The following is a 21,896-nucleotide window of genomic DNA, read 5'->3' as shown; positions in this document are numbered from 1 at the left end:
AATTTAAGTATTTATTACTGAAAATGCTTTGTTGGTTCTTTACATAGAAAGCAGATAAGTCATTTAACCTAATTATTATCCACTTAATGTTTTATCATAGTAAAACACTTACAATTTCTTTTACATACAGAAGTGACTTACTTGTGACATCAGATAGAAATGCAGCTGATGCTCTCATTTCTCTTCTCTACTTTTTTCATTCTCACTAATCCTTGAAAAAAAGAAAAAAACTTTACTCCCAGTTACAAACTTAACAAGTGTCTCATCAGCCCTTCTTGCTTTACTGGGTGTCAGCTGACGTGAAATATTTGTCGTGATTCGTCTACCAGCTTTAGGAGCGAGGCGTCTCGTGAGCTTTCTGAGTCACAGTGACGCTGGCGCTCTGCCTCGACTCCTCAAACATGCGTGTAAAAATAGACGCAGAGACCAGAGTGTGATGCCCCGTGCATCTGTGAAAATGCTCAAACACAGATTGGATCCAAACCCCAGTGATTATTGTTGTTACGCCGAGGTGAAAATCAAAATGAAGCAAAGGCATCTGAGCCTGGCTTATTGGAAATCTGTAAATGATCTCAGCCATGTGTCTGGAGTATGAGCTGGAGCCAGGACTGAATAAATATATACAGAAGAAAAGCCTTGTAATCTGAATTCATAGGGAAATTGTTCTAAAAAAGAGCAAAGCATAAATTTGAATTGAAATGGTTAAACACATAGAAATATTGTGGAATAAATGTAAATATAACATTAAAATGTCAGACTCGGCAGAGAGCCATGATAAAGCTTTGTCTACATCCTGGTTATCACAAAGTACAGTGAGATCAGTTAATTATTTAAAGTAGTTTAAAATATTTCTATCAAAGGAAGGAACATTTATTTTCTTGCATGTAGATCTTGTTAAAAATCATTCCACAACACAATCAGATCATTATTTGGGCTGCTTATGCTGGTTGTGGGACAGTCTTTGTTCCCTTTGCAGTTGCTTTCTGGCCTCCATCAATTTGAAGGAAGATTATACTTTATCATTATTCTCCAAGCAATAAAAACACAATTTATTTGAACTGTATGTTTTGAAATATGAGAATTTAGAGAAAATTACATGCTAATGCCCCCAGCAGACAACCAGTCATAAATGCGGTTAAAAAGTTTTGCAGAAGCCTTTTATTTGTGTTAATAGTTCAGCAAACTGTTCACCGCAGTTAGGGTCAAACAAGCACTTGTTAGGTGAACTGGTTTAAAGACCACAGCTCATAGAAACGATGGTAACAACAGGGAGCTTAAGACAACGAATGGGAGATTTTGATGATTAATGGATAAGGAACAAGATACATGAGCAGAAATCAAAACTTAAAGTCTCACTGAGTCACACTGTACTGTTTTATCATGAAGGACTCTTAGCAGTGAGACAGGCTGGCTGTTTGCCAATGTAGCACTCTCACAACCCCCCAAAAAACCCTGCAATAAATGTAAAACAGTGTATGCCACTTTCTGTCAAAGTGCTGTGGTGTAACTACTGCTGCTGCAACAACAGATGTCTTGTTGTTGCCTGTTTTTCATGTCTGTCTCATTCTCTTCATCCTTTTCTGCATCTCTTACCAATATGAAAGTAAGCAGCCATAAGTTAACCATCTAGTATACATCAATCGATTTTCTAATATCAAGTTCATATTGTGACATATTTAAGCGTTAAATTATTTTTTTTAAATCATGTTGTGTGTGGCAATTATTCTCAAAACAGAACATGTTATGCAGGAACTAGAAGCATCCAAACAAACATAAAATCTAATCAAAACCCAAACCCGAGTCATTCTTAAAGCAAAACACAAATATTAAATCCATGAGCAAAAACCCAGATTTCAGCCTGACTTTAAGAGTGTAGTCATGGGATGATTATGGAAACTTATTTAGTTTCTCAAGTTTGAACCTTTTATACTGTTTTGAATAGTCATCAGGATATCAGTGGATAATAATAATAATTTAAAAAATCATTTTGACATTCACAGAGAAATTAGTTTAGGATACAAGGAACACAGGGTCCATCAGGGTCATTTCCATCTTAATTGCCCCTTTTTATTTTTCATGCAAGGCTGCAATTTAGTTAGAGGAAAATTAATGATCCATCTCAACTCCAATCAGACTCTAGAGGAATATGTATGGACTTTACAACCTTAATGGAATTTTTATTACAACATTAACCTGTGTAATTTTAATTCTCAGTGAAGCTTAACAAAAGAACAACATCCTGAAAATATAATTGAAGACCAATGCGGTTACCCTGTTGCACTGTTTTAAACTTAAACCTCCATATCTCCTTATCTGTTTGCACTAATGATGAAACAAACTATTAAATCCAACAATCAATTATTTAGAGATACACCTTCTCAACGGGAAACTTCCCACTGCAGGGGATCCTGGTGGGGATCAGACAAGAGGAGCAGCTGCCAGTCCTTAGCAGGCCTGCAAGTCTAACCTGAGCCTGAGTGCTTCATTAAGCCCTGGATCTTCCTGCCAGGCCGCCATCAGCCTCCATCAGCTACGCCCTCAGGCAGCCAAGCTTGAGTCAGACTCAGGCATGCACAAATGTAACCATACCTTGCTCCGGTGAGCCACCATTGATGTTGTCAGTGACAAGATGCACTCAAACAAATCCAGAAAGGTGTCATGTGATTGTATAAGCTCACCCACACCACTCAGCCAATCACAGGAGCCTCTGGATGTTTGTTGAATTGATCATCCTCTGTTAATTGAGCACTCAGAGAAGAAAAGAGGCTCTTACTGTGAAGCGACAGCTGCAGGTTGTGCTGCAAACACAAGGCTGACCTTTACCAGATGTCCTGCAGAGATAAGAGATTATAAGAGAGTGTGTGTGATAACCACTCTACCACTAGCCAGTTCACTAATAGTGTATGTTCTTGATTTGCCCGACTCTCACTTGACACAAATGTCTATTGGATACCCTGAAAATACAATGTAAGTGCCAGTTTCTAGCTTTGCGGTAACAAAACTGTTAAAAGGTTAAAGCCTCAGTGATACGGAAATATGGAACATTTTCCGGTAGCAAAAAAAAAAAAAAGTCCTATCAAAGCAGTGCAGGGGTCTCAAACTCCAGTCCTTAAGGGCCGCTGTCCTGCAGGTTTTAGATGTGCCACAGGTAGAAAACACTGGAATGAAATGGCTTAATTACCTCCTCCTTGTGTAGATCAGTTCTCCAGAGCCTTAATGACCTAATTATTCTATTCAGGTGGTGCAGCAGAGGCCCATCTAAACGTTGCAGGGCAGTGGCCCTCCAGGACTGGAGTTTGACACCTGTGAGTTAGAGGAACATGACCTACTATTCTTTACAACGTGATGCTATGAAGAAACAAATTCTTACTAACAAATGTTTCTTACATGCTTGGCAGTAAGTCAAACAGGTCATTCCAGGCTGGCCACTGAAGTAGATGAATTTAAAAAATAATAATAATTTAAACAACAAAAATCTTTAGTGTAGTACTATTATTCTGTTAAGTCTATTGTTTTGTTTCTGTTAAAAACATAAACATTTATGACAGCAGTCAGTTACTACAACAAAGCATAAACCTTTTACCTGTCGGTATCATAATTTGATACATAGAAAATAATACACAACGACTCAAAGTACACAGTACCAAATAGTCATGAGTTTGGTAATATAGCAGGATTGTGCAGTTGAAGACCTCAAAAACAAAATATTTCAATTAATTTAAGACAAAACTATTAAGCCTGACAACCATCAGTGGGTAGCTCAAACAGTCTGTTACTGAGCCCATTTATCTTGGGCTGGTTCTATTTAACAGGATTAAAGTGGAACCAGTAGAGGTCATTCAGAAAAGGAGACAGTAAAGGTTTCATTTCAAAGTTTTGTGCTGGTTTGATAAAAAACAAAACAAAATGAAAACATAGTAAGTAAGGTCAGCCATCTGCTGGGAATCAGTTTGAGAAACTTAGTACACATCAACAGGAAGGAATTTTGCAGAAAACCAGAAAATGTTCCTATGCATTAAATATATCCTTTTTCTCCTGCTTTTAGTCTGTTACCATCAGGAAGGTTTTGCTACACAGTAATTACAAAAACAGCAGTGTCTTTATTACAGTATTTCTCTGCATTTGTCCATTACTGAGTAGTATGCATGAAAGCCATGAGCAGCTGTAAAAGTATATTTAGATGGAGTTGGTGTGTTTCGCAAACGAGTACTCAAGTCTAAACTTCTTCTAGAATTTCTCTTTCCCACTTAGTTAGAAATATGCACAAAAATATACAATATTTATTAAAATTTGGATTAATTTCCCACCAGCAGAAAAAAATGTACATTTTTTTGTACCCATAAACAAGGTTTTGTACATAGTTCTTTCTGAGTATTTGACAACTTTTACTATCACTAATGGCTGAGTTCATTTAGATCGGTTAGTTTCCTGGCAGTGGCCTAAAGTTGAAGGTTTACATTGGGGCCATTCCAAAAGATAGTCTGCTTTATCCTCCACAAAACTGTTTTTCTTCTGTTGGACCACCTGGTTGTGTCCATGTTTCATTCCTGTAGATGTTGATTTAATGAGATCTACAAAGACCCATAACAGGACGATACCACCCACCTGTTTGACGCCATTTGTTCTTAACAAACTTGCTGTTCTTGTGGAGAACAGCAAGTCTTCATGCCAAAAAAAACCCAACTGATTAAAATGAAGAAAGAAGGGATGCAAATATTCAATCAAAATTATGCCAGAATTTTGTTGATGGCTACATGAAGCATGTGGCTGAGATACAACTTGTATGGGATATTTAACCAAATATCAAAGGAGTGTAAAATTGTTTATGTGCATCATTTTGATCCAGTTTGACTTAGAGAAACTCCGCAATAAATTCAGATTTGTACATCAAAAATTCTAGTTTTACTAAATCCTTGCAGCTGTATAATCATTTCATCCTGGAAGATGAGTGTTTTAAATGTATCATTAAAAGTCCAAGGTTAATGTGAAATTCATGACAATGGTGCAAAGCAAGTAAGCGTCTGAGCGGATCTGTATCAGTGTGGTTAATCTAAAAGCCTTCTGTTTGCCTGGCAACAAAACAATGACAACAAAACACCAGGAAGTCACTGCACCAGGCTGAGAAAATTAAAATATCCCATAAAAAAACACCTAAAAACTGCAAATCTATAATTTGGGTGGATTCATGCAAAGAAATTTGATGAAACATGTTAACTGGTGACTTTATCCAGGCACTTGCGAATGAAATGTTTGGTCTGGCATGGATTTAGGCTGCATCTTTTCCTCTCCTTTCCTCTTGGCCCCAGTTCATGATAAACAGACACCACAGTGGAGTTTTCAGAAAGCATCCAACACTCTACAAGGAGCAACTAACCATATTTGCCTAAATGTCAAGTATTCCCTGTAATCCCTGCTGAATATATTAGCACTTGCATCTTTCAATGCTTATGTTTTGCCCCTGGAGCTTCTCATAGGGACTGTGTTGATATCAGTTTGATTACATGTTATATTGCATAAGCTCATGTATTCATCTACTGTGGTTTATTCTTCTGATTTTTGATAAGAGCTCAGCACCATTCTCCTCAAAATCTTAATATCAAACAACAGAATATGATGTGGTGAGTTATGACTAGCCGTAATAGCATATGGCATGACGATCAGACAATATTGCATATAATTCCTTTAAATGCCTGTTAATCAGATACAGTGGAGCTCATTCTACGTAACAGGACACTCCCTGCACAGAGCAAATTAACCTGGAGGTTATTCAGCCTGGCTGCTTTCCTTCTGATCACAACAGCACCCACAGCTCTTTGATTTTGATTTGGAAGGGGAAATAAAATATGCCAGCAGGTGTAATTCTAGTGCAGCTTGGTTAATAGACAAACCAGCGGTGCATTGGAAAATCTCTGGTGTGATTCACATGCAGATCCCAGACTAAAGATTTAAGGCCAGAAAAAAAACTCAATGGGCAGTAGTCGGCAACAAAAGAAGGCTCCTTCTATTAGGTGTGTTTATAAGCTCAGCAGTGGAGCAGTCAGTCAGTCAGGAAGCTGCTGAATGGAGCAGAACAATAGTCTGTGAACAGGCCACACCTGGCCTGGACACCTGGTGAGCTGTGCAGCAGCAGCAGGAGCGGCAGCATAAACACGCCGCCAATCGACACTTGTGTGTACCGCATCCCCTGCAACAGGCGGCGCAAAACAGTAAAACTGTTTTGAAAGTAAAGCAACAAGTTGGTTTCTATCAACACCAGGAACGTAATGGATGGGTTTCATTTCAAACCTCATAAAAACAACATCAAATACGCAGAAATAACTGAATTGTGTGTGAACATTTAATCTGGGCTGAATTAAACTGTACAAAAATGATTTAGATTGTAATGGACTCTCCACCAAACAGGCACAACATTGTGACCAAGCATTGGCAATCTAGTTTGCAGCAGTATGATCCCTTAGCATAGCAATATGATTCTGATATCGCATCAGCAATAAAACTTCTTCAGCTGTTTGAACTACTTGTCTTTTGGATCAGCACATATGGGTCAGGCTTCGCTCCCCACATGCACCAAAAGCCCTGCTGCATTTCCACTTCTGATGATCGTCTACTACTGTAAACCTTGTTAAACGTACTGAAATCCTGATCCTTGCCACTCATTTCCTGCTTCTAGCACCTCAACGCTGAGAACAAAATGTTCACTTGCTGCCAAATATATCCAACTAACAGGTGCCATGATGAAAGGGTGATCAGTGTTATTCACTTCACCTGTGAAGCCCTGAGCTGACCTTACAAAATAAACTGAAAACATAAACACATATTATGATTTGATTAATTCATCATTAACGCATAGTTGTACTTAATTAGTACAATTATCAAGATTCTAGTTTACTTGTGTTCATCTGCTGATAGGTGGAATCAGCAGCTCTTCATGATGTAATGCTGACAGAAAGGGTTTTAAGCCATGAATAGCAAAGCTCTTGTGTTGCTTTGCTTTGGCACGTTTTTCAGCATCAAAACAGAAGCGAATGACACCTGCATTACTCAGGAACAGTTTCCCATCTTCTATAATTCAACTTCATTACAAAACAACAAGCTAAATACTTTTTAGTGACCTATCTTTTTGATAAACACATTTTACATAGTTAAGCAAAATTAAACACCTCTGTACCACAAGTGCTATCCATGGTGCTGAAACTTCCTACGTTTATTCTACATGCCAAAGATGAACCAAACATTTCCAAGCAACCATAACTTTCTGTTTGATAGGCTTTTCTTAAAAACCAGTAAGAGTTCGGTGGATTTTGGAATATATTTTAGGCTAGAAGATTTGCTGCGGTCAAAACTTCAATATCAAAATGAAAAAACTAACAAAACAAAAACAACATATTATATGCCTTACTGTTGTGAAAGTTACTTCAAAGGGGAAAAGGACCTTATTTATTTTTAGATCAAGTGCTCCAGTTTGATTTTGGAGCACTTGATCCAAAACCAAGTGCTCCAAGTGATAAATGTCTAGATAAATGACATTTATTCATGTCTAGATGAATGAGATTAGGTAAATAATCCCATTTATTTTTCTTAAAGGTGAAACTCTGCAGTATTGTGAAAGTAATTAGACGATTGTTGTGCCAGGTTGGGTGTGGATACACTCTTAAAATCAGACTTTGTTGCACAGTGAGGGTTGGTGACAGTTCACCTACCTTTTATATTTTCCATTTAGACACTTTGAACAAACAAGGTAAGTGTGATATCATCCGTGCAGAGCGAAAATAAAAACAAAAACGTAAAAAAGGATATGGCCACTCAGTGATTTTCTTAGCATACTTCCTGACCACGTTGTCCTCTCCGAAGATGAAGAGCGACCTGTTGACGGTGAAGCAGTTCTCCCTAACCGGGATGGGGTTGTACAGGGCCATGGTGCGGGCGCGCTGCGCTTTGGTCTGCTTGAACGCCGGGGAGATCCCACCTGTGGACACGGCCGCTCCATCGCGGTTCCTGTTGCGCTCCGATCCTCCATCCCCAGAGCTCAACAAGCCCGGCACGTCGTCTCCAAAGCGGGCCATTCTATCGAGAAGACGGGGTTGAGGAGAGGAGAAGGGAAGCGGGTTATTGGGCTACAGTCCTCCACAAAGCAGGGCGCGGTGCCAAGATCACAGCGCCAGCAGCGCGTTGAAGAGACCTTGTTTGGTTTCAGTATTTTGCGGAAACATAATTGCTGATTAACTTCAAAGTTGAACAAACAAACAAACCCCAGAAAATATATTTTAAGTCACACAAATTAAAAAAAAAAAAGTAAGTCAACTCCTCGTTTAGCGATCCGCCGTTTAAAATGAACCTGTCGGCGGTGCTTCATTTCACTCCATTTGTATCCATCCGACGTCTAAAGTCTGAAAAACAACATCTGCAACAGGTCACATCCCCAAACTGCAGGAGAGGCAGCTCGATCCGTGGATTTCGTTAAATAAACCAGCAACACTCCACCGTCTAACTGAGAGCGCATCTCTCCTCTCTCCTTTGCTCTGTTGACAACCTGATCACCATCCTACCACTGAGCACGACGGAAAAATGAACTCAAGTATTTTCCACAACATTTTTCCCTCGAAAACCAGGCGAACAAAAGCAACCTGTCAACAAAGAGGAGAAAGAAGAAAAAAAAGGGGGGGGGAAAGACTCAATCTATCGGGCTACGGGAGGACCATAAAGGGAGCGTGTCCAGTTTCCCTGCAGTGTGTGAGAGCAGAAGGAAAGGACACAATTGCGACAGGATCAACACACCTCACCTCACCCTGTCCAACCTAAATCTGACAGCACATAAGGAGAAGGAAAACAATTGACCATGCAAGCTGTAATCCACACTGAATGATAAAACCAATAAGGTAGATTTTGTCCCCATATTTCAGCTAATTATCCATTGCGTAGAGAGTTATGTAAATCAAACAGGATGTACAAGTTTGATGATTTTGCAGAACGTCTGGTACGTTTTTAGAAAGTAAATATTCATGCGTTTCACTGGTGACCGGTCAGCTGCCATATAAATTAGTGTCACGCAATATTCGTTTGTTGAGCGTGCGTGGTCACGCGTCAGGGCAGACAGCTTCATGCTGGTCACGCATCAGAGCTGAAGGTTGGGTGTGAAGGTGGAGGGAGTGAACACCTGTTGTGGAACATCGAGCGACAAAAAGCCACTATAAAGGAAGACAGCAGCAAGCATCTTTAACTAATTACAGGCTTCAACGCCAGTGAGCTGCTGCTGCAAATGATTATGCAGGAATCATTTTGAATGTTTCTCCAGTAGAAGGCATTATTTAAAAAAGACAAAAAGGTTGCTAAAGGTGATTCTGGTGTAACGTTATAGTTCTCTATCTGTAAAGTTGCTGCAAATAAATCTAATGCAAAGGCCAAAATCAACTATAAACGGATTAAAGATGCATCCGTTTCAAAAAGCTTCTTCCTGTATATCATAAACTTCCACTATAGACGCTAAAAGCTGCAGCCCATGAAGAATGAAATCATTATTTAACAAATCTACTGAAAATGATCTGGGGTTACATTATCCAGAATATGCATTTAGAGCAGGATGCCAATCTATCATGAGTTGAGGAAAAATAATTTGTTCAACTTTAAATGGTTTATAATGATGTAAGTTATTTTTTTGGAGAGTTTGGTTTACTTGTTACATGAAGAGCATAAATGTCCTCTGCAGATTGGTGACATCTACACAGAAAGTTCAAATATGTATATAGCTTTCAAATAAATTTCTGTTTTATTCCAGTAGTAGGCAGAGGCGGTTTCTGATATGGGTGACATGGACAACCGCCCAGGACGGCATTTTGTGGGGGTGGCATGAGACCCCCCCCCCCCATTCTCCCGTCTTGAAATCAAAGTCAAATGTCTTTAACATGTTTTCATACCTAGTTACTTGATTGTTAGGATTTTAGTCATTTTAGATCTCATATCCATGAGATAAATGTACTAAAAGATAACAATTATTCTTTAAATGAGACAAGTCTCTTATGAACCACTGCATGCTGTGAATCATATGAGAGCAGATTTATAACTAAACAACATTAGTCTTCCTCACAGGCTTCCCTTTAATGGGATGACTAGGAGGGTGGAAGCAGAATACAATCCAGCAGCTATCAGCACTTCATTTAACTGGGAGAGAAAACTGGTGGTAATGGGTAAAAAGACAAGAAAAAAGGGGGAACTGAACCACAGGAGAGAGCGTGAACCAAAACACCGGCACTGATGAGAATTTTGTTGATGGCAGTATGACGAAGGCAGTGATCAATGGCGTGTGGCCTCCAACTCATTAGAGCTCGAACACATTACAGGAAATAAAAATAGAACAGACGAAAAAGCATCAAATTTGACATCTTCTGCACCCAACTCTAGAAAAACTAGTTCATGTGAAAACTGCTTCATGCCGAACCAGACAATTGTTAAACAATAAATGTGCCTTACATTCTGTTGCATGTTACACACCGCTTCTGGCAAAAGAATATGTGGAGAAGTGAAAGGTGAGTTACAATAACTAGAAACTCTAGAAGGATAGAGGGTTTTGAAAACATTCAAATGAAAATCTAAAACAAACTATGAAATGGGTTTATGTGCAATAAATTGCCTTCTGAAGTTGTTCACCTATATTTCCATGTCAGTATAAACCCAGTTGTTCTATAAAGGCCTCAAATGTTTGTTGGAGAAAATTAACGAGCAAACGACATCATGACAACCAACTAAGACAGATAGGAAAGGAAGTTGTGAAGAAATGTAAGACATTTTTAGGCTATAAAACAATATACAAAAGGTTTGAAAATCCCAGAGAACACAAAATTTTAATTATGGAAATAACTGCAAGAAATGGTAATCCACCAAAATTGGCAGGCTCTCAAAGGAGAGCATTAACAAAAGAAAACTGTGGTAACTCTGGAGGAGCTGCAGAAATCCAAATCGAAAGAGTGGTAGGAAGAAAGCTATTGTACTATCATCCAATGGTGAACAGAGAACAGGGCAATCCTCAAGAAAAAAAAATGCTGAGAGGCTTCACTTTCCAGAAGGAAAATGCCCCAAAACATACTGCCAGAGTTATAACGAAATATCTTAGATTAAACCATATTATTGTACAAGAATTGTGAAGTGAAAGTCCAGACCTGAATCCACTTAAAATCTGTTGTAAGACTTGGAAATAAATTCTTACAGATGACATCTATTCAGTTTGCGTAGCAGAATGGGAACATTTTCAGTCTCTTGATGTGGAAAGCTGGCAGAGACAAACCCCAAAAGACCTGCAGCTGGTATCATAGTGGCTGGTGGGTCTGCCAAGCATTGATTCAAACAGAATATAAATGCATGCCAGAGTTTTCATACTTTATTGTAACTTTGTGTCTTTTTGGATTCAATTCCTAATTATCAAATACTTTGTGTTATTATGTCATATAAAATATCAACACATATAGTTTGTTGTCGGAGTGCAACAAAATAAAATAAAAAAATAAAGTCCTGAGAATACTTTTACTGTATATTTGAGTGAAGGACCATTATTCACCAATGACAGAACAGTGATCGATGGTAAATATTGGGTAAAACTGGTGTTGTGAAATCCAGCCCAGGAATGTAGGGTTACTGAGGTTAGCTGCCGTCATGAGAGCAGGTTGACGTTCCCTGTTCTGGTAATAGGACTTACTGCTACTGCAGAACTGAGAAACAAGATTCAAAAATAGAGCGACTGGCTAGAGATACTTCTTACCTGAAACCTGGTCATTACTGACCCAGTTCTACCAAATCTGGTATAAATAAAGCTGATTGACTACCCTCATATGTCTTAACAAAACAAACTCTTCTCTCAAAGGACAAACACAGCATAAAAACCTTCTAGTGTATTCAGCATGTCTCTTTTGCTCATCTTATGTGACCAGGAAACATTTTATATTCTTGCCAGATAACACATTACCATCTGTTGACTTCCTTTCCTATCTCAAAGCTCTGCCCATTTTGTGTTACAGCAATGACTACTTTAAAAAATCCAATCATAAACTAATCACAAACACCTGTTTTGAACTCTAAATATAACAATGTATTTAAATTGTTGCTGGTTGCTTTGTATGTGTGAAACTCCCAATTTTAAAACATATTAGAAACAATGAAAGTGATTAAGACCAGAGCAACAAAACATTTTCAGTGTGTCATGACCATTTATACTTATTCTGGTATAACTGTACACAACTGCTTCACTAAATTACTTTTAAAAAATAACAAACAACTGATATCTGTCACAAAAATATTACATTTTGAGGAATATATTTAAAGGTCACCCAAAGTCTTAGATTACACCTCATTTAACACAAGATTCAAGAATGTAACTTATTTATATAATAATTTTTCTATGCACACAGTCTCCCCAACATGACTGTTTCTGTTAGAAGAAGTAAAAGTTGGACCCGTCAGCTAATGCGAGGCAAATAGAACACACAATTCACACTTTGCTTCAAGTCCAACAGAGAGACAGAGGTGAGGAATCTGAGTGTGTCTGAGCTCAACATGTCAACACATTTTCATCAGAGTGGAGAATGCTGCTGATGACAGCTGTGGGAGGGCCTTTAATTGTGCAGTTACAAATGAGAAGACCAAAACACACTCAGGGAGCAGCAGGATCACACCACGTCAATATCCTTCGAGAGTTTCATAATAGTTTCTCCAGTGGTGATCTTATTAGTTCATTCCCTTCATTACCACATTATCACAGAGCTTGAATCAGCTCACTTTTAATGAACTTGTCAAGGTTTATGTTGTTTGGTTTAGGAGAATTGAAAACTCAGAATAATATAACGTTTAGCCACAAGAGGACTGGATTTAGTCCTAGGTAGGTTTATGAAAAAAAAAAAAAAATTAAATCAAGGAAACAATGCCACAGCAGATAAATATAGAGATCAACAGACAAAAGCACAGAGAAAACAAAAGATCTAAGAAATATACTGACATTGCAATGCTTACAGACTTCTTGTTGCTTCAGAAAACATTTAAGATGAGCCTTTGAAGCGCAGTATGAAGTGAGGCTGCGACAATTCCTCAATGACTCGAATGATTTAATTTCAAAATCGCTCCCTTCGATTATTATGTTGTTTATTTTCCTATGCAGCTACGTGTTTCACAGGGTAAATGAATCCGCAGTGTTTCACACCATGTTTCTGTTTACATTAATTGTGATGAAGATAGACAGGAGATTGTAAAAATCTCTATCAAAAAAAGAGAAGCAAAGATCCTCTACAAGTTGCATTACATGACAACATTAACAATAACTTTTGCAGATGGATGTATTTCTGTAGACACAGTGATTCTGTTGTGAGAGCTACAGGCAGATGGATCATCTTGATTCATCTTGAACAAACCTAAGTGCAGATGTGAGTAAGTAAATCTTAAAATGATGAGCTGTAATTATTCGCTTTGCAGAAACCTTGGAGAGAAAAATAAGTTAGATGGTAATGATGCTGAGATAATCCATTATGATATGAAGAAGTTTCATGTCTGCCTTAATTTGTTCCTCTATTTGTTTACTTTTTGGTGAATTATGTTTTAGATTCTTTAGATTAATATTAATTTCTTCTCTTCTGGTTCTTTTGTTACTTCCAGCTCTCAAACAGAATTTAAGGTCTCCGGTCTGCATTGTTTTATTCTTGGTTTCTCTGTTATTCTCCATCACTTTCCTCCATTATTACTCCGGTTCTCTGGTCGTCGTTCCATGTCCTGTGCCAGACGGTTGCAACCTCCTGTTAGTCATTTGTTGTTTTTTTTAATTCAAATATTCTCTGCCATCATCTTTGTGCTTGAGTCCTCTTTTAAGACAAAACATGAAATATTTTTATTAAGAGATTATTTCATCTTAAATATCTAGGAGGAGCCTATAATTGTTTTACCATCAAAGAAAGATTTTATAAATATTCAATTTTATAAATATTTGCATTCCTTTGAATGAGCCCTTATTGTCTAACTCATCTAAATCTTGTCATTTATCCTGCTTATCATTATAATAAATCTTCAAATACACACACACACACACCATAGCACAATTACATATCCTATTCAGTTTCCCATTCTTTTGGATCAAAGTACATTATTTTTAATTTTGTCTTTATTATAAAGTATATCATTGCTAATTCTATTTTGATATATTCTACATTTCTACATGTGTGAATCTACATGCTTTATTGCTGCTGTTACACTTGAATTTCCCCACTGAGGGACAACAAAGATTATTTCTATTCTATGCAACAACATAGGCGATGTCAAAAAGACTGAAAATAACTGTGTTTAGCTCAAAATCTGTAAGGCATTCAGTTCAATCTGACAAGATCCACTGCAACATTATCAGTATTTAATTGTTTACTTATCACAAGATGGCTGCTTAAGACTGAAAAGACCTTGGTGTGAAAGTACTTTTGTTTCGATAGCATTCAAACTTCAGCTGAGGGAGTCATGTGACCAAGTGGGCAGAACAGCTGCACCATGTACTGAGGCTGTCATCCGTCGGGGCAGCTGTCCCCAGTTTGACTCCCATCTGGGTTATTTACTACATATTTTCTCCTTTTCCACCCCCTTTCCTTTCTAGTAGCTACTGTCAAATAAAAACCACCAGTGACACAAAATCTCTCTCCAACTCATACTGGGGGCAGTGATAAAAGGTAAATTTCAATCAAGTTGTTGAATTTTGCATTAATAACATCAACCGATAACATATATAATCCTCACACCTCTCTTTTTTTCCTCGTCATCACTGTCAGTGAGCTTCGGTATTCAGCTTACTGTCACCTGCGTCAAGTTTAGGTATGCAGGGTAATGAGTGTACGACTGGCCAAATATAAAGCTGGTGTGCAGAATGTGCATGCATGACACCTGAAAAATAAACAAAAAACTTGTTGAAAACCAAACTTTCTCTATAACCCAAACATAGCATATACAGTGGTGTGAAAATGTGTTTGCCCCCTTTCTGATTTCCTATTTTTTGTCACACTTCAGTGTTTCAGAACATCAAACTTATTTAAATATTAGTCAAGGACAAGGCAAAAAAAAAACATCCATCCATCCATTTTCTAACACCGTTGTCCCTAGCGGAGCGGAAGGGGTGCTGGTGCCTATCTCCAGCGAACGCTTCGGGCGAGAGGCGGGTACACACTGGACAGGTTGCCAGTCCATCACAGATGCAAATAAACAAAAAAAATTAATTGTTAAATTAAGGTACTTAATTCAACAATAAAAAAAATCCAAACCTATATTGCTCTCTGTGAAAAAATATATCTTTGCTACATGGCTTGTACTAAACTTCAAACTGGATGGCTTAAGTTTTTTTTTTCCATTCTGACAAAACGGACACATTTGCAGAGTGCACAACTGATAGTCCTGCTGTCAACAGACCCTAATGTTTCCCCAAAATGTTTTTTCCTCTCCAACATGCCTCTAAATTAAACTCTACTTACAACAGACGTTATTTGTCATGAAATGCGGTGTGAAGTGGTGAGGCAGAACACGGTGGAACCAGGATGAGATGAAAAAATGTGGTTTTAATGATGAGAACGAGGTGCAATCAAATCCAAAACAGTCCAAAATCCTGGCAACACATCAGAGTGGAAGGCAAAGGCTCAGCACTAGCAGCAACAAGACACAGAGACACAGGTGACACTAAATACACAGGCGGTAATCAGGGAACGAGACACACCTGGGAACTAATCAAGGGGAGACAGGACAACACGGAGACTCAGAAACAGAGGAAACTCAAAATTAATACACAGAAAAACTCAAACCATGACATTATTTCTGCTAACAACTGAATGCCCTGGATCTTTTTTAGGGTTATCAGACCACAAACTTTAATGAGTGCACAGTTTTAAAGTAAACACTTTTGTATGCAATGTATCTAACATGTACATCCAAACAGAGTCCTCTGTCTTTAATAAATAGTTTGTGGATTCTGAATCCTGTCACATGTCCAGAACCTCAAAATAAAACCTAGTAAGTTGCCTAAAAATAACAGCAGTGTTGGGTCAGTGTGCTGTCGTCCAGAGTGCACATTTCAAGATGACACAGAAAAGTTTGGGGCAAACACAGAGAGACCGACAGAGGACAAAGCCAGACCCATTGATGTCGGTCGATGAAGAGGCCATGGGATTGGACTATATTTAGCTTCATTGAGATGTTAATTGTAGAAACATGAGAAGAGCAGCGTGTGAGTGGCTGGTTGTGTGTTAACAATGCTCTATAGATGCATCACCAATTGAAAATCTAGGCTTTGCACTGGGGAATGGTTTTTGATCACACAAACATGAGTTATTACCAGAAGGTTTTCTAAAATCAATACTCATCTGTCTGCAGCAATACACTGAAATAAGAGCATCTTCGCTATTATCAGGACCAAAAGGAAATGATAAGATGAAACAAATTTAACCTGCACAATTTTTGCTTTTTGCCTGTCTTACCCTTCCTCTGTTGTCTTTCTCTCCCACGTCTTAACATCTCTCCTCCCCTCTTTACCCAACCCAGATTTCTGTCTTCGACTGTTGTCTTTCCCTTACTTGTTTCCTAGCAACAGAACTGACATGCCCCCTATTCGCAGCTCTGCAAAATCTGTGGTTGTAACTCTGGATTTTATAGCACAGCCTATATAAATCATGCTTCCCACAGGGGTTTGAGTTATGTTCATTGTTTGCAGACATACGACTCCATTCGTGGGCATGCTGCTGACCTGGTTTCTTTCAGATTAAAAGTTTAAAGTTTTCGAAGCAACAGTTGGGCAGTGAACAATGTTCACTCGTCCATTGCTTAGGGAAACAAAGAGCTCTGTTGTGCTGCGATGTCACTTAATGTGAACCCAAAGCAAACAGCAAATCATTCCAGGAGGTCTCAGACAGATCCTGAAGCCAAATATAGTTGACATGAAAACACTGCAATGCAGTCATTGGCACTGACGCTGCCCAAATCATCCCTGCCGAATTCACATTCCTCACCAGTGTGTTTCAGAAGGTCGCTGAAACAATTTCAAACACGCAAATATTCCAAAACAGCATGTATATAGTTATGTATAGGTAGATTATTTGCATAGATAATTAATTTGTAACTTAAGTGCTTAAGTGCAACTACTAGTTGACAACATTATCCTGAATGCCCACACATTATCAGAAAAGCTTATGTTTAAAGAACGAACTACCACGCTGCAATTTACACTTCATTTTTTTATTCCTACTATTTTGCTAAACCAGGGACACTGAAAATCTATAAATCCTCAAGGTACATAAGAAAACGTCTCTTTTAATCAAATTAAATCTGCAGAGATTCAGCTTTTTATAGTTTTGTCTTTGTGCTGTTGATGGTCTGAGTTAAATTTGAAGGCATAAACGTCACACTCATTATGTTTCCTACCAACATGCAGCTATCTGAATTCCAAACTCTGCCCTACATTGTGTAAGTTTTTGCTTGGACTGAATTCAATTAGGAGCAGCTCCTCGGAGAAGCTGAAATAATGATTTTGAAAGGCAGTAGCTACCATCTGCTGGCAGCGAAGAGCTACTGCAATATTTATTAAGCTGAAGATTTGATTAGTTTTATTTAGCATTAAGTAAGCGGGCTGTACCGTCTGTCTCATCGGTTTTTTTTATGTTTGGACAGGTTGAAAACATATTTTCCAAAGAGCACCTTAAAGTATAATATGGTTTAATGATTTCATTAAATCTTTGGGGGAAAAAGAACTGTCCAGATCAACCTGGCCAATTGTGAAAAAGTGGTTTCCAATTCTTGCTATAAAGCAAATAATTTATGCTTAAATTATTAAATTTAGAAAGTTGAATTTAATTTAACTAGATACTCCCAGGTCTGATTACTTGTAGAAATAATAATAATAATAAAAAAAACTCAATTTAAATTGAACATGTGTAATATGTTCTAAAAGCCCTCAAAAAGGTCCTTGAAAATCATAGATCATTCTGCAATCTAAAGAAATTTAACAACAGATGTTGACATTAATTAGTCTGGAAAGGAGCACAAAGCCTTTTCTAAGGTTTGGGATTTGAACCACACAGAGAGCCATCATCCACAAACAAAGATTTCAAGGAACAATTGTTAACATCGTTACTCCAAGACTCCAATGACAACTCACCAATAAGTTCAAAATGGAACCCAGAACAATGTCTAAAACTCACAATTCAAACATAAAGAAGGAGAAAACAGCATGTCTTAGAAAGTTCTAAGACCAAAACCCTTTCATGTTCACCAAGACCTTAAGAAAACTTTTCTTTGGGCTGACAGAAGTTTAATTCAGCCCAAAGAAAATGAACATCAAATAAATTCTGGGTTATTTTTTTTTATTATGTAACAACAATAAAATATATCTGCCTGATAAGTACTTACCAGACAGACAGCCTAAGGGAAGAAACTGTCTCTCTAGTGACAACTGTGTGCAAAGAGCGCTCTGTATCGCCAACCTGAGGGTAAAAGTCTGAATAGTTTGCATGCAGAATGTGTGAAATCTGCAGACATATTTGTGACCAGTTTCCAGGCTCTAGACCTGTGCAAGTCCTGGATGGAGGAAAGCTCAGCCCTCAAGATTGTCTTCATGGACATGATTGTTCAATGCCATGTGGAAAATGACCCCAACTCCTACGACAACTTGTTCTTCTTGAGTTGTCGAAACCCAATATGTAAAATCTCTGCTGGACCTTCTTTTGAACAGTGTCTGCACAGAAAGTTGTACGTTTTAAGTCTAGGATTAAAATCCATTTGACAGTCTGACCTTAATCGAGCCGTTCCTACTTAAAAACTCTCCAATGTGATTAACACAATTATCACAGACACTGGATGGCAACTGTTGTCACCAAGAGTTAAACAACCAGCTGATTCGTTTAGAATGTAATTACTTTTTTTAAAGGGCCAGGCTGATTGGAATAGCTTTTCTCCATAGTAAATGAAACCATCATTTGAAAACTGAATTTTGCATTTACTCTGGTTATATTTGTCTAATCTTGAAATTTGTTTGATGTGTGGAAGAGAGCAAATACTTTTCCTCAGAAGTGTAGAAATAAGTAACCTGTTTCATAGGAATAACCTGAGATGACACACTACCATGTCCTTCCATGTTACATTTTTATTAATATTACTCATATTCCCCTTCCAACTTATTCTGAACAAGGATAAAAATTGTCAAACATTCATAAACTTCTAGAGAATTTAATAAATAGAATTAGAAAAACACAAAACTTTGAGGTCGTCATTGCTCTCCCACATAAACCAGAGCATCAGTCTTTTTTCTATTAGTTCAAGGAAACGCACTGAATTTTTGTTGGTAATGGAACCGTCACTTTCATTTGATCATCTTTGGAAATGAAAGTGGTTTTCTTTTTTACCCGAAAAGTAAACTTGTCAGAAATTCATATGAAGGTCCAGAAAGAAAATCTTAGGTGGCTTGTGGATGTGTTTTTTTTTTTTTTGTTTGTTTTTTTTGCTGACAGGATAAAAGCTTGTAATAAGCTGTAGGCAGTTTGAGGAATATTCCCATTAGTGCTTCATAGGTCAGTGGTTTGAAGTTATTTCACAATCAACACATGATGTAAAAGCACAAAAAAGAAAAATTGGAACATTGTACATTTAATATCCAGTATATGCAATACAAAACAAACTGTTAACAAAATTAGCATTGAGATAATTAGAAATGCACAAAAATGTGGCATGTTATTGGTATTTAAGCTAATTTCTTTTTAAATCTAACCAGCCTTTTCAAATATCAAGTTGGATCAAGACTTCGGTGAAGAAAAGGAGTGATACTTATCACGCATGCGTCACAAATCAATGCAATCAACAGAGCTGGCTGTAAATGAACAACTATAGCTTTACAAAAGCTGGTCAGTTATAATCCAGAAGGAATGGAAATGTGAAGAAAATAAGGGTGTCTAACAAGGCCAAACATGATTAAAACTGAATCAAAAATTCTCAGATTGCAGATAGTACCATCTGCTGTAGATAGTACAACCTACTATCTAGATTGTAGATAGTCATCACCTGCATAACGAACATGCGAGTGTGTGTGCTTGATTTTGCTCTAATTAGACTCACTATCCCAGCAACTGCAGATTAATCAGGCTTGATTTTTCACTCCACAGGACATTGCATCCCCACATCATTCCCTAATGACTTCTTAAGTGGCAGCTGCTCCAAACTAGGAAACATACCGTGCAGACGAACTCAACTCAAGCTGCACTGAATCACGCCGTCTGAAGGGTCACAAAATGTTAATTTAACACAAGCAGGATAAAAATCAAAGTCTAGCATGAGCTGGCAGAAATTTGATAGAATGAATCATCAATTCTTTGTGAGGTTTTATCACTTCTTGTGAATGTACTTGTTACCTGTTGCAGGGTTCAGGTAAAGCAAGCCAAACGGGAGCTTCAAAACAAAAAACATGAAATGTCTTGTTCTGAGAAAAAAAAACAACAAACAAACAAAAAATCGCTTTGTTATGTCAGAAGCAATGTGAATTTATTCTGTTGGACATTTTTCAACATATTTACTTATTTTATAACAAATGTTTGCCTAGGAGGGAAGAACACAATTCATTTGCCTCATGAATGCATGCATGAGCTCCTGTGTGGGCAGTACGCAGCAGCTCCACTAGAGTTCGCAGTAATTACACAGTAAACTCCGGTCCTCCCACTGAGGATATTGATGACGTTTCCGTTTGCTTAGCCAGCATCATTCTTTCCATTTGTCAGAAAGCTCCCTCCTGGCACAACATAAGTCATGCAGCCGCAAAAGTTGGACTCCATTTGGTTTGTGGAGTGAATTGGAAGTGATGAATGTCTCACATGCACTTCAGGTGTGTATCTGGCTTGTTTTCCTGCACATTAGTCTCTAAAGTGTGGCTATTGGTGCTAACCACATAATTTCTGCGGCCATCACTGAATTATAATCTTAAAACAAGGGCCAAAAAGGCAATTTAGTAATAGCTGAAGCTCCACACAAAGCTCAGTTTTGCTTGAAAGGACCAGTGTCTGAAAGAAATCCTGCTGCACAACAAAGTAAGCTAACAGCACTGAACTCTCAAAGCACAGAACGGCCATCTTTGATATTTTAATCAAGAGCTTTGAATGAGTGAATGGGGAGAAAATTCAAGGTCTGTAGCAGGGAGGATGTTCATTCATTCATTCATTCATACCCCCACCCGCCCTGGTGTGTGAGGACTTTAATGTCCAGGGAAGGACACACCACAGTTACAGCATGTATGCACATGTAAACACACATGCAGGAATAAGAAAAGTATATTTTGTTAAATATACATAAAAACTGTAGAGGATCATTTACATATTTGAAACCTTTTAAGTTTTTTGACAGAAAATTACATTTTAAAAATATGCTGGGAATGTGTTGTGCATTCAAATTACTTTGCAGTGGCAATTTTCTACATCATGAATCATGCAAGTGGATATAGAAACAGGCTTTTCTTACTTCTATGCTAAATAGTCAACTGCTGTGACAGGTTTATAAATATACAAAGTTAAATCAATTTTTCTTATACACAGAGGCCCCGATGAGCAATTTTATGGCTTATTTCTTAATTTTGTTTCACGATTTCTCCTTGAAAGTTACACAAGTAATAAAATATTGTTTTTATACTTTTTGAATGACAAATGTACCTATGTAATCAATAAAAAAATGCTTACAGTAAAATAAGACAGTTATCAAAAAGAGCTGAAATTGAAGAGTCAAATCTTTAGAAATCTACAATTACAGAAAGAAATCCTCAGGGTTATGTTACAGAGAGAACTCTAAATAAAGTTCAAATAAAAATAATTACAGAATATCTCCTTTACTTCCTAACAAGACAGGATGGAGCAATGTAAAATTGCACCATACATTTACAAAGTATT

The 21,896-nt window shown here is 37.7% G+C and overlaps 1 protein-coding gene and 1 long non-coding RNA gene across 4 annotated transcripts in view; both read right to left on the bottom strand.

The window, feature by feature from the left end:
- cacna1ea (calcium channel, voltage-dependent, R type, alpha 1E subunit a) overlaps nt 1–21,896 on the bottom strand; it is a 102,800-nt gene that overhangs the window by 56,070 nt on the left and 24,834 nt on the right. For all 3 annotated transcript variants that reach the window (XM_028026924.1, XM_028026925.1, XM_028026923.1), the window contains one exon: nt 7,798–8,064. In XM_028026924.1, coding sequence (XP_027882725.1) covers nt 7,798–8,064 — 267 coding nt within the window. The remainder of the gene's footprint in view (nt 1–7,797; nt 8,065–21,896) is intronic.
- On the bottom strand, nt 15,532–16,554 carry LOC114150508 (uncharacterized). Its single transcript, XR_003596766.1, has 2 exons — nt 16,464–16,554; nt 15,532–15,635 (listed from the first exon to the last, which is right to left on the bottom strand). It is a non-coding gene; the product is annotated as an uncharacterized LOC114150508 (long non-coding RNA).

This window comes from Xiphophorus couchianus, chromosome 9 (genome assembly GCF_001444195.1).
Source record: "Xiphophorus couchianus chromosome 9, X_couchianus-1.0, whole genome shotgun sequence".
Classification (NCBI taxonomy): domain Eukaryota; kingdom Metazoa; phylum Chordata; class Actinopteri; order Cyprinodontiformes; family Poeciliidae; genus Xiphophorus; species Xiphophorus couchianus.
This window is presented reverse-complemented; position numbering and strand designations above follow the sequence as displayed.